The 14051-nt window shown below is 43.7% G+C and overlaps 1 protein-coding gene across 3 annotated transcripts in view; it reads left to right on the top strand.

Annotated features, from left to right (window-relative positions):
• The window catches only part of PTH1R (parathyroid hormone 1 receptor), a 121552-nt gene that overhangs the window by 96602 nt on the left and 10899 nt on the right, over positions 1-14051 (top strand). For 2 of the 3 annotated variants that reach the window (XR_003992183.1, XM_030491604.1), the window contains exons 8-12: positions 3947-4007; positions 5788-5854; positions 9405-9499; positions 11741-11882; positions 13157-13198. Coding sequence is in view for 2 of the 3 variants with exons in the window: in XM_030491604.1 (XP_030347464.1) it covers positions 3947-4007; positions 5788-5854; positions 9405-9499; positions 11741-11882; positions 13157-13198 (407 nt within the window). In the remaining variant the exon portion in view is untranslated. The remainder of the gene's footprint in view (positions 1-3946; positions 4008-5787; positions 5855-9404; positions 9500-11740; positions 11883-13156; positions 13199-14051) is intronic. The other variant, XM_030491617.1, reaches the window with a different exon arrangement.

Genomic DNA, 14051 nt, shown 5'->3' with positions numbered 1-14051 from the left:
GAATGAGAACATAGGATCCCTCCAGTTGCATTTGGTTTTGCTTTGTTTTGATTAGCATGATAATGTACACACACACACCCGCACAAACGTATTGTTTTGTTAGCTTCTGGGCACTTGAAAGGGCAACCCAATCCAAGACCCACTGGAGACAGTGGAAAAACTCCAGTTCCCTGCAGTGGGCACTGGGTCCTGCCCATACCACAGCAAGAAATGACAGGGAATCAGTGATAAATAATGATAACCTTCCACATAGGTACAGAAAAGACAAGTTTGCCTCAAAAGCTCTGAGTTTTTTGTTTGTTTGCTTGCATAACAATAAACGGTGCATTTATCCTGCCCGGAAATTTCCAAGGTGGGAGCAAGGAGCCAAAATGATCCTACAACATCTTATTTCCAGACTACTGAAGAAACCAGAACATATAGTCACTCTTTGATGTCAGACCCAAAGATTTCTGTTGAGTCTTTTCCATCCACATCCTCACTGGCACAAGGGAGCACAGCGCCGTAAAAGTCTGCAGCACCCTTCTTGCAAAGGAGACACTGATGACAGAAAGGAACTTGTTCCTTGCCAGCACCCAGCAAAAATAAATAAATAATGGTATTATGGGCAAAAATAAATTCCCCAGCAGACTTCAAGTTCCCTGCAGCTGTTTTATAAAGGACGTCTAAGAAGCATGACCAATAGCTAGAAAACCCAAACTGAATCCACTGGCATTTTTCCTTCTCACCATGATAATTCGCTGCGACTGGCTGGACTGCACTGGCTTGCAGCTATGGTGCAAATGAGGATTGCAGGAAGTCCTGGAAAAGACAAATAGATCAATGTGGTAATGTTAGAGGTGCTCAGGTCCAAAAACCCCACGATGGCTAGCCCTGCATATTTATCTAGGCAGAAATCATCCTTGCCTGAAAGTATTCATACCTAAGAGGACAAGAGGCAGAAGAGGGTATTACTAGCCCCATTTAATATTAGGAAACTGTGACACAGAGAGGCAGAAAAAACACATGCATTGTTCCTCAGAAAGGTTTTAAAATAGCAGGGAATTGAGACCAGATTTCTGCAGACCTGCATAAGGTCTTTATTCATAAGCTTTCTTCTAGCAGTTGCTTTGCAACCACCTCCCTTACTCACAGCTTTGACACATGCATGAAAGCCATTTTTCCAACTGCTAGCAGACATACTCAAGAAAAGCAACAGAGGAGAGCAGGGGGTTGGGTTGACCACCAGACTTTGCCCAGCTTGAGGTTTGCACATTTTCCAGCTGCTGGGAAGATAACCTGACTTTATAGCACCTGCATTGTACACACTGTGTGTATTGACTGGAAATGCACAGCGCATACAATGTGGATTCTGTAGAAGTCACTCACAGCATCGCCGCCCGGTGGGGTTCATCCTGCGTCACACCGGTCGTGCACATGGGGTACATATGTGCAAGGGAGAGGACACACATGCATCCATCCATGCCTGCATCTGTCTATGCCCACAGCCACACAGGAGATCACAGGCTTTTTGGAGGCTTGCTTTCCTTTCTCTGGTGAGGTGGCCAGATACATTTAATCACAAATGACTTTGCTGCTCACAGAGCTGCATCCTCTCAGGTTTCTTGCTGTTTCCAGATATCTTTGGATGTCCAGCTTTGAGGACGTCAGTCCTGATTTGGGGGTTCATGGTTCTCCCATCAATGAGTGCTAAGAGTGCTCAGCAGGAGGAATTGTCAATGTTGGTGCATCACATACCAGGACTTACAAATGGAGACACCAGAAAGTCAGTTGTCACCCTCTGAAAATAAAAGACATGCTGGAGGCAAAGCTAAACCTTCTGAATCTTCGTGTTGAAAGCTTACCACTGTGGGAGAATTAGATCTACAAATTACCTGACAGCCCAAGCACTCCATGATATGTTGATGTAGAAAGAATTTTAAAATGGGGCAGAGGAAAAGGAGGGAGAGGATTCATACCACTTTTTGTGAATTGAAAAACATCTAAGATTGTTCACACTGCAAAAGAAAAAAGATGTAGAAGACACAGAAAGACAAATGTAACAATAAAACTGGTGCCAGGAATTCACTTGGTGTGTTTTGCAGAAAATATCAAGGATCCTTTTCCTAAGCTTGCCTGAATGAAATGAGGCAGCAACACACAGGGCACAATAAACCCCCACACAGGGATTTTTTTAGGAGTAATTATTTTCTTCTGTATATTTTGCTGTCGGTAGGAACCTTGAACACTGCACAGGATTAGTATGAATGGGGACAGTATCTCTTCTGAAGTGCAGGACAGGCTAGAGAGGAATAAGCATGTGCCAAACACATCCAAATCTCTGAAACAATCAGTCTTTCAAACTTAGAGCTTCACAATAGTGGGTGAACACCCACTGTCTTGCAGGGAAGCAGCAGGCGTGTCAGCCTCTCCACACAGCCGGTTTCTCAGTTGGTATAAACTGGAATATCACCAATGATATCAACACAGTTACATGCATTTAAGCCTTTGATATCTCAGCCAGTAGTCTGGAGCATGCACGTATTTTTCATAGATAGGAGATTAACAGGAGGAATAGACAGTGCTTGTTACAATAAATCATCACCCTCCCCAAGCCCTCAGCTTCAACACACTCATGGGTTCCCAGTGCAATAGGTTAAGTATTTTCTTTCCAATGCCAGCCATTGCAGGGGATCGTAGAGAAGGGTGCATTCCTTATAAACGTACCTTTGTAGGCAGCACTGCTGTACGGGTCCTGAGTGAGGCTCTGTGTTTAATTATTTATGCTTTCTTATATTACCATGGCATTTAAAGTTTTAACCAAGATAACGGCCCCTTTGTCCATGCGTGTAGGAGACAGGCATCCCTGCTCCACACCCCAGCTCAGGAAAGCGTCCGTGGTCAGGAAAGCCTTTAAGCACCCTAATGAGACTTAAGTGCATGCTGAAAGTTAAGCATGTGCTTATGCATGCCGAGCCCCGACGAGCTTAGACTGTGAACAGCATATTTACAGTAATCAGTGATAAATGTCACCTTTATTTATTATTTTTTTTTTTTCTCACCTGAAAGGGGCTATTCTTCTTGAATTTGTGGAAGCTACTGTGGATTTGATCCTGCCTTTTAAAGGAAGCCTGTAGGGGACTCAGTTGTACAAATAAAGCAGAACTGGACCCTAAAAAAATAAATAGAAAGTCGCATTTGGTTATTGGTGATTCTTCTACTTTTCACAGGGAAAAGATGAAGCCCACCGTAACTGTGCTCAAATAAGGATGGTTCGTTTGGGACCGAACTTTTGGCTAGAGTATTTTGCAAGCATTATCCTAAATTCTAGTGTTTATCTGCTTCATGCAACAATTGTCTCATGCTTAACAAGCTTCTAATACATCCAGCCCTGTGCTGGGAGAAACAGTCTGAGCCTGACTCCAGATACACCTTTCTTTGATGGGGAAAGGAACAAATACCTTGAGAAAGGTGTGCTGCATGAAACCCTTATCTGCTGCAAATGGAATGAGTGGGCTAGAGCAGATATCAGTCACCCAGGTTCAAGCACTACAGGCTGTGTATCTATAAAGCAGCACTAGAGGAAAGGCATGGGATCCTGTCAAGTCCATGACCATCCCAGGCCCAAACCACATGGGTATCTCCCAAACACGTATCAGGAGATAGCTTAAGCCTGGACCACTGCTGGGACTTTGGAAAACAAGCTGCTCTGTTTTGAAAGCCAGGAGAGTTCAGTGGGGTGGACATGCCCAGACCATGACATTTGTCTTCCAGAAAATATTTCCTGTCACTGTTCGGTTTACTATTGATGAGACATGACACCAAGACTAGGCTTTCCTAGTCTAATTATGCTTAAATATTTAAAAACTGCTTCTTCCACATTTCTCTAGCCCACTCCACATGGGCTTATGGTAACACACCCCTCCAGTCCCCCGTCTCACCCCTTTTGACCTGTGTTTTTTTGCAGGACTCCCTGCTGTATTTGTTACAGCATGGGCCAGCGTGAGAGCCACTCTAGCCGACACAGAGTAAGTTGCATTGTGTTTTCTTTTCTCTCTTATACGTGTTACGCTTTTGTGGGGCTTTTGGCAAAGCCAGAAGAGATTTCTACTATGAAGTTAACAAACTTCTGGGGGTAAGTATGGCAGGAAAGGACAAAGTGGGTGCAACTTTCCTAGCTTTCGTTTCATTTTACAGAATGTGATAAATGTGAACACCTGCAGCGGTTTTCCCTGGGGCTAAAGGGTACTGCTTCACAGCTAGGTAGGGAGAGGACAGAGATCTTTAAAATCCTGAATGAATGGGAATGAAGTTGAGAGATAACAGGTTCAACACAGTTGAAGAAGGTGTTTTGGTGTTGATGAGGTGATGAAGCTGTAATTTATCCATGCAGGTGTGGATGCCAGCATGTCCTTAGGTTTAAAAAGCATTTGTACGAATTCATGGCAGACAAATTCCTCTAGAAGTCTGGATACTCAGTAGTGCTCTGGCTCAGGAAGCCATTCTGAACAGCAAATTGTTGGAAGAAAAATCTAGAAAAACATTACTATTTGCTTAGGTAGAACTACTTTTCCACCCTAAATATCAGCTTCTGGGTACTGTCAGAAACAAGATACGGATGAGCTGCTGCTTTGGTTCATGTACCCTCATGGCCTCATATTCTTACAGTGTTGAATGAAGGTTCCATAGCATCCACTCTTCAAACCCCCAAACAATCACATTTTCTCCCTGTGATGCACAGGCTTGACACACAATGGGTTTCACCAGCCCACGATCTGCCAGCAAAAGTGTGGGTTCCCCAGGTAACTTTTTAAATGGCTTTCCCTGGGAGGACACTGCTTTCCAAACAGGGTATCAGCTCCACGCTTGGAAGGATGGAATAGCACAGCTACTGAAGTCTGACGCATCTGCATTGGCACAGGCTTATCCTCTTAGAGTCTTTCAGTCAGCACCGGTGGTTTCTCTGTCCCTGCCTCTCGTTTTCCTTGAATAGCTGCCTGGTCAGTATCTGGCCCATGAAATGAAAACTGCAGCTGCCCTGTGGGGGCTGTCTGGCTCAGATAAAGAAAAGCCTGTGGCACTCCTCTCTCTGTGGTTGGAGAGAATTCAGAGTAATTAACACTGAGTGACCTTATTTAATAGCTGCTGGAAACTCCTGGAAGAAAATGGTGTTCAGCCCCTTCTTGGCAGACGGAGGATTGTAGCCCAACATCCATGCCACCAGCAACTCGCCCTTCCAGTCCTCACTTGGGTAAGGGCTAAAGATGAAAAGGAGATAAAGGCTTTTGTGAGGCATGGCTGAGTCTCACTGGCAGGTCTGAAGGAAGCCCAGGAACTGAAGGTAGAACCACAGTGCTGACCTCATTACCATGTCTTCAGACAGGACCCATGCAACATTGTGCGAGTTTATTCCAAGGGGTAATTTCATTTCAGCCTCTTGTTTTCATGAAAGCTCGGTTATTCTTAGTGTAGTTTTTTACAGTAAGAAGGTGAAGAAGTGGAAAAGGGTGCGTTCCTGCCCAGAAGGAGGGACAAGTCTTGATGACTGTGAAAAGAGCAGTTCCACCATCTGGAGAGTGTAACTTTACATGTGTTTAGTAATGATTTAAGTTCTGAATATTATAACAGCAGGATATGGGCCTAATTTTGAAGCCACGATGACAGAAGGCAAGGGTAAAGCTAGGTCCTTCCACCATCCCAGGCTTTGGAGGAACCCATCCTTTCAGGGCGGATTTATCCAACAAGAAGCTTGATTCTGTTGCTCTTTGTAATCAATGATTTCCTGATTGGATGTCACTCTCTTCTCAGGTGTTGGGACCTGAGTGCTGGCAATTTAAAATGGATTATTCAGGTGCCCATCCTGGCAGCTATCGTGGTGAGTACTGGGTGATTGCAAGGGTTTGGAGGCAGTGCCTTTGGTCGGTGCAAGCCCAGTGGGAAGAGTTGAGCCAGGCTATCCTACTCTAATCACCTTGTTAACACAGCTCCTGCCTTGATACCATGGAACCTCCACACATCCAGTTTAAGGGCTTTATATTTGACGTGCCTCGAAGTTTGATGGCTGCATACTGCAGAGGGTTTATGAGCAACTTCCAGTTTTGCTTAGAGAGAAAAATGGCACAGGAGTAAGACGCTAAAATCATTAATTAAACAAACATTCAAGCCAATATTTCCAACCCATGTGATATAGGGGGAAACACTCAGGGTTCATAACATGTTCTCAGCAGGCATCTCCAGGGGGAAAAGCTGGAATTTGGGTCCTGTAAGTAGACCAAACCTTTTGCCCAGTCATGCTTCAGTGTCATCAGATTGTCTCAGACAATCTTGCTGAACTGATAAAAGCTTTGGATACCTCAAAAGTGAGGATGGAAGTTAAACCATCCCAGCTATGATTGGACATAATGTTAATCACTGACGGAGGACTACTTCAGCCCCAACCCAACAGCCAAAGGGGACAGAAAGGATATAAATAACATTATCCAGACACAGGACTGAGCTCTCACAAGCTGGAGAAGTCATTATAAGATGTGATTATTTGCACAAAGGGAATTTGATGAGTAGTTGTGTGTTTGCTAGAGCAGGGTCCTAATTAGCTAGAGAACCTGCTTTCACAGTTTTCTTCAATTGCCTTCTCTTCTCCCTCTGTCTATCTCTATGGATCTCCATTACTCCATCTCCTGATGGTTAGATGATGGCATGGAGAAGAGTTTGTCCACTCGCACACATCCTAGTTCCCCTTTACATTCATCCATGAATCTCTCTATACTCTTCAGAGGGTTTTGCATCAAGCTCTGTATAATTCCTTCTGACTCACAAATCAGGAAGCCTTGGAAGATGATCAATGTGGGTGAGAAGAAAATCAGATCATCTGCATATAAACATCAGGAAAGTTTCTGAGGTGAATATGCTCATATGTGTGATTAGGTGAGCTGCTTTGGACCTGGGGGGCTTTTTTCTTCATCAGAATTTCCTTTCGGTGGAAATTCTCCACCTGGCTTTAGCCTGGTTCTGCACCTTGAAAGAAACAAATCACCAAGCCCACATCATGGTCATTGGAAATGAAATAGTAGGATGGAGAAAGTTCAGATAGTTCAACTAGGTGAATGCCAGCAACCCCATTGCATTTAATTTAAAGCCCAATTAGCAGAGGAGAAAGAGCTCAATTGAGACTCGTCCTTGTAAAAATAATGTTTCTCCATGAGGCTCTGCTGTGCTCGTACCCTGGCTGTTTGCAAATGCAGCTATTTATCATGCAAAAGTATTCTGTGGGTTGTTTCTGTTTAATATCTGTGGGTTCATATTGTTCACTTGGCTGCTTTTTCAATTCCCACACTGGCTTGTCATATGTTGCTGGACTAAGTTATGCATTCTCTGGATGTAGTGCAAAGAATTTGGAGGCAGAGGGGCTTAGAATCCATCCACTCTGCTGGTAGCTTTGATGTTATTCAGTAGTCTGGATTTCTTTTGAAACTTAGCACATGTTTCGGGAAGTCAGAGGAGTTTCCCTCTTGACTATGATACAGTTGGACATCTTCAATTTAGCTAACAAATGCAGAAAAATATCCCACTTTTGAGCTTTTGAAGCTAGAAAAACTTGTATGAGAAACAAAGCCTGTTTTTGTTTTTTCTTTTCTTTCCCTTTCAGATTGGTTTCCAATGAAAATTAATTTTATGCCCCCAGGCTGTATGCTTCTCTGCCTGTCGGTCTATCCATCCCTCTCTTATAGCTTTTGTGCCAGTCAGTAAATTCCAACCAAACGTAACTAAGGGAATGGGGTTGCATGGATGTTAAATTCCCACAAACCTCATGAAAATAGTTGAGTAGATATGGGAGAGAAATTCTACTAATGCCCCTTCAAGGGAAAGGGTGTAGAACAACCTTTCCTCCTTTTTAACACAGAGGAGAGCTGTTCAAAATGAACTTGCACCTCGTTAAAGGAGAAGGAATCCAACCACAGAAGACAAAGCCATAGCAAACCAGGCCATGTTCATTCAGCAGCTCAGGGAACTGCTTGTTTTAACAGTAAGGATAATTAACTGTTGGAACGACTTAGCAATGGTTGTGGTAGGATCTCCGTCATGGAAACACTGAAACCCAGATCTGCTATAGCTCAAACAAAAATGAATACAATGAGGTCTTATGGACTGCATTTTGCAGGAGATCAGACTAGAGGTTCACAATGGTCCCTTCTGGCATAAAACTATGAGCCTGTGTGTGGCATGGTAAGCTGTTTCCTTGAAATGCCACTATACTGGCATCTGAGAAGTCAAATGACTGCTGCAAGCCTCAAAAGAAACCCATAGGCATCAGCGCTAGTCCAGCAACATGCATGAGCCCAATGGACAGTTGCACAATGGTTCTGCTTGTGGCCTTGCCGTAGTCTGGGGCAGCAGCAGCAGATGTAATCCCAGCCCTAGTGAAACCAGTCTCTGAAGAGCTCCAAAGAGTTGAGAATCCCTCAAACATCTCCTCATTTCCCTCCTCTGCTAAGTGGCAGTGTAGTCATAAGATGTTGCCATTACTTTTTGCAGCATGGGTCACCACGAGCCTCTTCCTGCAGGACTAGATTAGCTCGGCTGAGCAGCTGGCCCCAAGATGGGCTCATAGATGTGGCTCTCTGCATAGGAAATAGATATTACTTACTGTCCTTATCTAGTCCATACTAAACACTCCTTCAGATGTACAGTTATCAGTGTACATAAAACAGAAGTTTTACAGTTCTATTGCCTTTCTGCATTCTTGATCTGTCGTGTCTAGTTAGGGCTACTCCATGTCTTTGTCATGGTGCGGTTTGTTTGCTCTTCTTTCCTTTTGCACACGGAAGTATGGAAAGGCATCTTACTAATGCTTCTCTTAGCCAGAGGAGATCTTATTCTTGGGTGGGCTGCAAGAGACAAATATAATTTCATTTCAGTCTGCTCCCCAGACCCCAAACTAAGTTTGAAATTTATGAGGCCATGAAAATGACCCATATTACTGTATGGAGTTTTTAAAAAAGATGATGTGAAAAATACTGAGAGTTGTCTGTAGTCCAGGCCTCAAAATGCTTAAAAAGCACTGCCTTATATACTGATATCCTATACAGTTACCAGGTGTCTGTCAGGCTGGTTAGCTCAGGTGCATCCATGTGGGATGCCCATACCTTGCCAAAGACAGCCATTTCCTTCTCTCTCTCAACCATTCAGGTTAAACACCGCTGACTAGATCCCATCAAACCCTTTGAAGTCTTTCCTGGGGAGCTCATCCCTTCCACAGGACAAGCTCCCCCAGAAGCAGCTTTGCACACAGCATGATCAGCTCACTGCCCAGCCTCTTGACTCATGTTGGGGAAAGCATTGAACAGCATTACCATCATCTGGATCTTTATTAACAGTTATCTTTTCTTTGTTGTGTTGGTTTGTTTTTTTTTTCCCATCTCTTCTAGGTAAATTTTATTCTTTTTATCAATATTATCAGAGTCCTAGCAACCAAGCTACGAGAGACGAATGCAGGGAGGTGTGACTCAAGACAACAGTACAGGTGAGTCACATACCCTCTCCACTTTTGGGCAGACGTCAAAGTCTTTTTTTCACCCCCTTGACTAGAGAGGGAGCCTAGGGTGACTAGTTAATAGTGCCTACACTGTAAACACCTAAAATAAGGTGAAACAAGTGCTGTCTTCCAAGTCTGGTAGTGCAGAATGAATCAACAGCAGTTTAAACATCTCCTGAACCTTTCAAATCCAACCTAGGGTCCTGCCTTGTTATTTTAAGAGATGAATTCAGTCTCCAGCCAGTTTGGACATGACTATGCTGGCCTTAAAACTAAAGTTCAAAAAGAAAAGCGTTTCATTTGCTGTTGGAGTCCCTAAAACTTCTACCAATTTATTTATTTTTATTTATTTCTCTCCTGTACTTTGTAAAACTTGGTTTATTTGTTAAGTCTGAACTTCAGCGGATGTTTCAGTGCCTTTGTTGAAATGAAAAAAGATTCCTGACTCTTTGTTGGAAACCTGGCATCTCCCTGTTTGTTTTGTTTTCCTTTGTTCTGACAGCTCTTCTCTCTTGATAATTTAGGATATTTGTAGTATGGTCAAAACTGGACAGAAAAAGCAGATTGTTGAGACACCTTGGCTGCTTGTTTGCTCCCAAGGCTTCTGGTAATCTCCTGAGCTTTACTGACCAGCATGACACATGCAAAGGCAGGGAGGGAGGGGTAGAAAGATTTGGGCTGCAAACCATGAGCTCATTGCTACCATCTCACTCTCCAAACACAAGATGTTTCATTTGAAGCAGGAATGAGATTTGGCAGGAAAACACCTCTCAATTTTTCTTTGCTGCCCTGTCAGGGCTCTGATTTATCTATTTGTTTATTTCCTCCTGGCTGAAGCTTGCTATTAATTATGGTTTGGATGGGACCTTCTCCTTTTAATGTGTTAATTCCCTCAGTGGTTTCCAGTTGCTGGACAGAGGAGGTACCAGGTCTTTCTGGTAGTGATGGCCGCTTTTCTCAATAATTGCCTGCACTTGGTGGCTTGCTGTAACTCTTGGCAGAATGTTTAATCCTTCAATTAATATCACCTCCAGGCAAGGCTGGTTCCCTCAGGAGTAAACCCAGCCAAGTACTCAGGATTGCACTGTACCTCCCCCCAGTCCCCAGCATAGGTCCTCTGCTGAGATGGAGCTGCTTCTTTAAAAAGGGGCTTTCCAAGTGAGACGGCAGTCCAAAGCACCTCCTGAGAGTGTTCACCTTCTGCTTATTCTGTAGTGCACTGTCCTCTTCCCCTTGATATCTAGAGGAATTCTGCTCCTAGATGCATTTCCCTCTCCACCAGCCCTGCTGATTGTCCTCAGGTGTGGATCTTCGTGTCTTGCCTCAATAAGCAGGCTGAAACACAGAATCACAAAATGGTTGAGGTTGGAAGGGATCTCTGGAGGTCATCTAGCCAAACCCCCCCTGCTCCAGCATTGTCAGCTACTGTAGGTTGTAGAGGACCATGTCCAGTTGTCATAAGCTGAAGCAGAGCCATCCTTTAGGGACAAACTGACTTTAGGGACAAACTGACTTCAGGGACAAACAAATGAAAGAGGCTAAGTTTAGATTGGGTATAAGGAAGAAGTTCTTCCTCTTGCGGGTGGTGAGGCCCTGGCACAGGTTGCCCAGAGAAGCTGTGGCTGCCCCATCCCTGGCAGTGTTCAAGGCCAGGTTGGACAGGGCTTAGAGCAACCTGGTCTAGTGGAAGGTTTCCCTGACTGTGGCAGGGGGTTGGAACTAGATAGTCTTTAAGGTCCCTTCCAACCCAAACCATTCCATGATTCTGTGACTCTATGATGACAAGGGGATTCAGTGCCAGTCAGAGGCTGAGCACTGGAAGCAGCAGCACAAATTTTTTTCTAGTCACCTTTCCACCCTGTACCAATTATACTGACCCAAAGCCGAGGATAGTCTGAGACTGGAAAAGACATCTCAGAGCCTTCATCTCCAGTACCTATAGCATCACATGGGGGCACGTATGTGGAGAAGGTTAAACTAGCACATCAGCACGTGCCTGAGGATGGACTGGGTTGTGTCACATGCCATAAGAGAAACAATAGTTTGAAACTGCATGGAGACACAGTGCCTGTGTAAATGTAAGATATCCAAACCTAGTCAAGAGGACATGTAAGCAACTAGGAAATTACATGCAACTTGTGCCCAAGGTATGAGACGGACAAGTTTGGCTGGGAGGTTTGCTCCATCTTCTAATTTCCTCTTTGTCTTTCTCTTTCCTTATTGCTACAGGAAGCTGCTGAAATCTACCCTCGTCCTTATGCCTCTGTTTGGCGTTCACTATATTGTTTTCATGGCTATGCCATACACAGATGTGTCAGGGATTCTTTGGCAAGTTCAAATGCACTATGAAATGCTGTTCAACTCTTTCCAGGTACAGTAACTGTTAAACTATGAGGAAGAACTGAAAGAATTTCAGTGGGGAGGGGAGAGAAATGAAAGTGTAAGGTTGTCTTTGGAAGCAGCACTGTTTTTACAATACACCAGATTTCATTCACAAGGTGATTTGACAGTATTTTAGCACCAAGTATGTTTTATATTTGCTAAACACAACATATAAAGGCTCAGTGTGTCCAACAAAAAAATGTTTCTGCTGAAAGATAACTTGCCCCACAAAATAAATCCCTTTAAATCCAGGTTAGACATAAGCTGGTAGAGATCCACACAGACATATTGTTTTGAATTAGCTTCCAATTTGCTTGTCCCAAGATGCCTTTCAGTCCTGTGAATGGATTTCTCAGTTCTAGGTTTGAGCAAAGGGCAGGTTCAGTTACAGGACTGGTCCTGCGTAAGACACAGCAGCAAGAACACGCAACCCTCTACAAGCAGAGCAGTGTTTGATTGTCACTGCACACCTTTCCCTGAGAGATAAACTTCTGGCTCACGTGCTATTACCTATCATCATGGTTGACCAGTGTGGATGATAATAGGTGGACAGTGGGTCTGGCCAGGTGATGGTCTAGAGAAACTGACCAAGAGTTGGGGAGCCAAATGGGGAGATGGGGAGCCCAAGAGATGGGAAGCCAACTTACATTCATGTGCTTCCACAATCCCTGTTGGGTGCAGATAGGATAAAACAGTGGGTTACCTCAACAAGACCTGGGTAAACTATTGGACAACATATTGGTTCATATCTGAATTCCTTTGCTGATCCCATTAAGCCGATTCTGCTCCACACGCAGGCTACCCCACTTACAGCCAGAGCTGGAAAAGCCCCATCAGGGCCATCTTCCACCCTGCCGTCCTGCAGCAGGATGAGCTACATGTAGAACACTAGAAATGTTTATCCAATAAGTTTGTAAACATGCCCAGTGAGGTAGACCCCACCAGCTTCCCAGGCACCCATCACCATCTCAGAACCTTTGCAATAGATCTGGGGGTGATAATAGCCGTATGGCTAAACCATGACCCAGAGGACTTACATAGTCTATCTATCTGCTCTGTCAGTAGTCTGCAGGGAAATGTCTATGTTGATCTGTCTCTCCTGTGCTACTGAAGAATGCAAGGTTTCTTACACATATTTTATACTGCATATTATGAATGTAATTGATTTCAGAGGAACACGGGGGTGCTGGGCAGCGTCATCAGAAAAGATATACTCACATGCAGCGAGATTAACATTAGTATGTTGTTTCTTCTTCCTTCTAGGGATTTTTTGTTGCCATCATATACTGTTTTTGCAATGGAGAGGTATGTCACCAGCTTTTTAATTATTTCTCTCCTTTGTTACATTAGTTCCACACACATATGGTAAGGCAGATGCGCATGAGCATATCCTCACTTATTCTAGAGACACAAGACACAACCCTGTTTTGCAGTCAATGAAAAGTCTGTCAGTCCACATAGAAAGTTCATATCCTTGGTTTTGACATGTAAGGCATCCAGGTCAATATGCCACCAATAAATAACCTACTAGAAATAGCTAATGGAGAAAAAAGAATGCGGGTTTTTTTTTTTCTAGCATAAGAGCTGTTTAGTGTTGCTTAATTTGAGATCTGTGGCAGGAAGAAAAGTGAATCGATAGAGTAGCTTACCTAACCAGCAAGCTGTTTTGATTGTCCTGGCTTTTTGACCTTTTTTCTATTTCCAAAGTGATATGCTTTAATGTCTTTTTTTTTTTTTTTTCACTAATTCCCTCTGTTCCTGCAAACTAAGAAACTAGATGGTCAGTGGCTATACACTGGGAAAGAACAGAATACGGCCCAGCATAAGACTGGTCCAGCATAAGGCTGGTTTGGCCTAAGTTTATGGTTTTTAAGAAGAAATGCAACTAAAAATATGCTGCTTATGTTCTACAGAGTAAAACCGAGATAAAATCCATACCATAAGGGGAACTGGTCATGTCCCTTAACCCTGAGAGAGAGTTAATCTATATTTCAGTTAGATGTTTTCAGCTATTCAAGCTTCCCAATGTCAAACATCTCATTTGGAAAGGGCAGATTTAATGTGAATTTAGTGCTGCTTCCAATTTCACTCCCCAGAGAGTTTCTCACTCATTCTGTCTGTGAAAACTACCTCCTTCTGCCTCCCTCTGCTCCTACTT

Source organism: Strigops habroptila, chromosome 1 (assembly GCF_004027225.2).
Source record: "Strigops habroptila isolate Jane chromosome 1, bStrHab1.2.pri, whole genome shotgun sequence".
Lineage (NCBI taxonomy): Eukaryota > Metazoa > Chordata > Aves > Psittaciformes > Psittacidae > Strigops > Strigops habroptila.
This window is presented reverse-complemented; position numbering and strand designations above follow the sequence as displayed.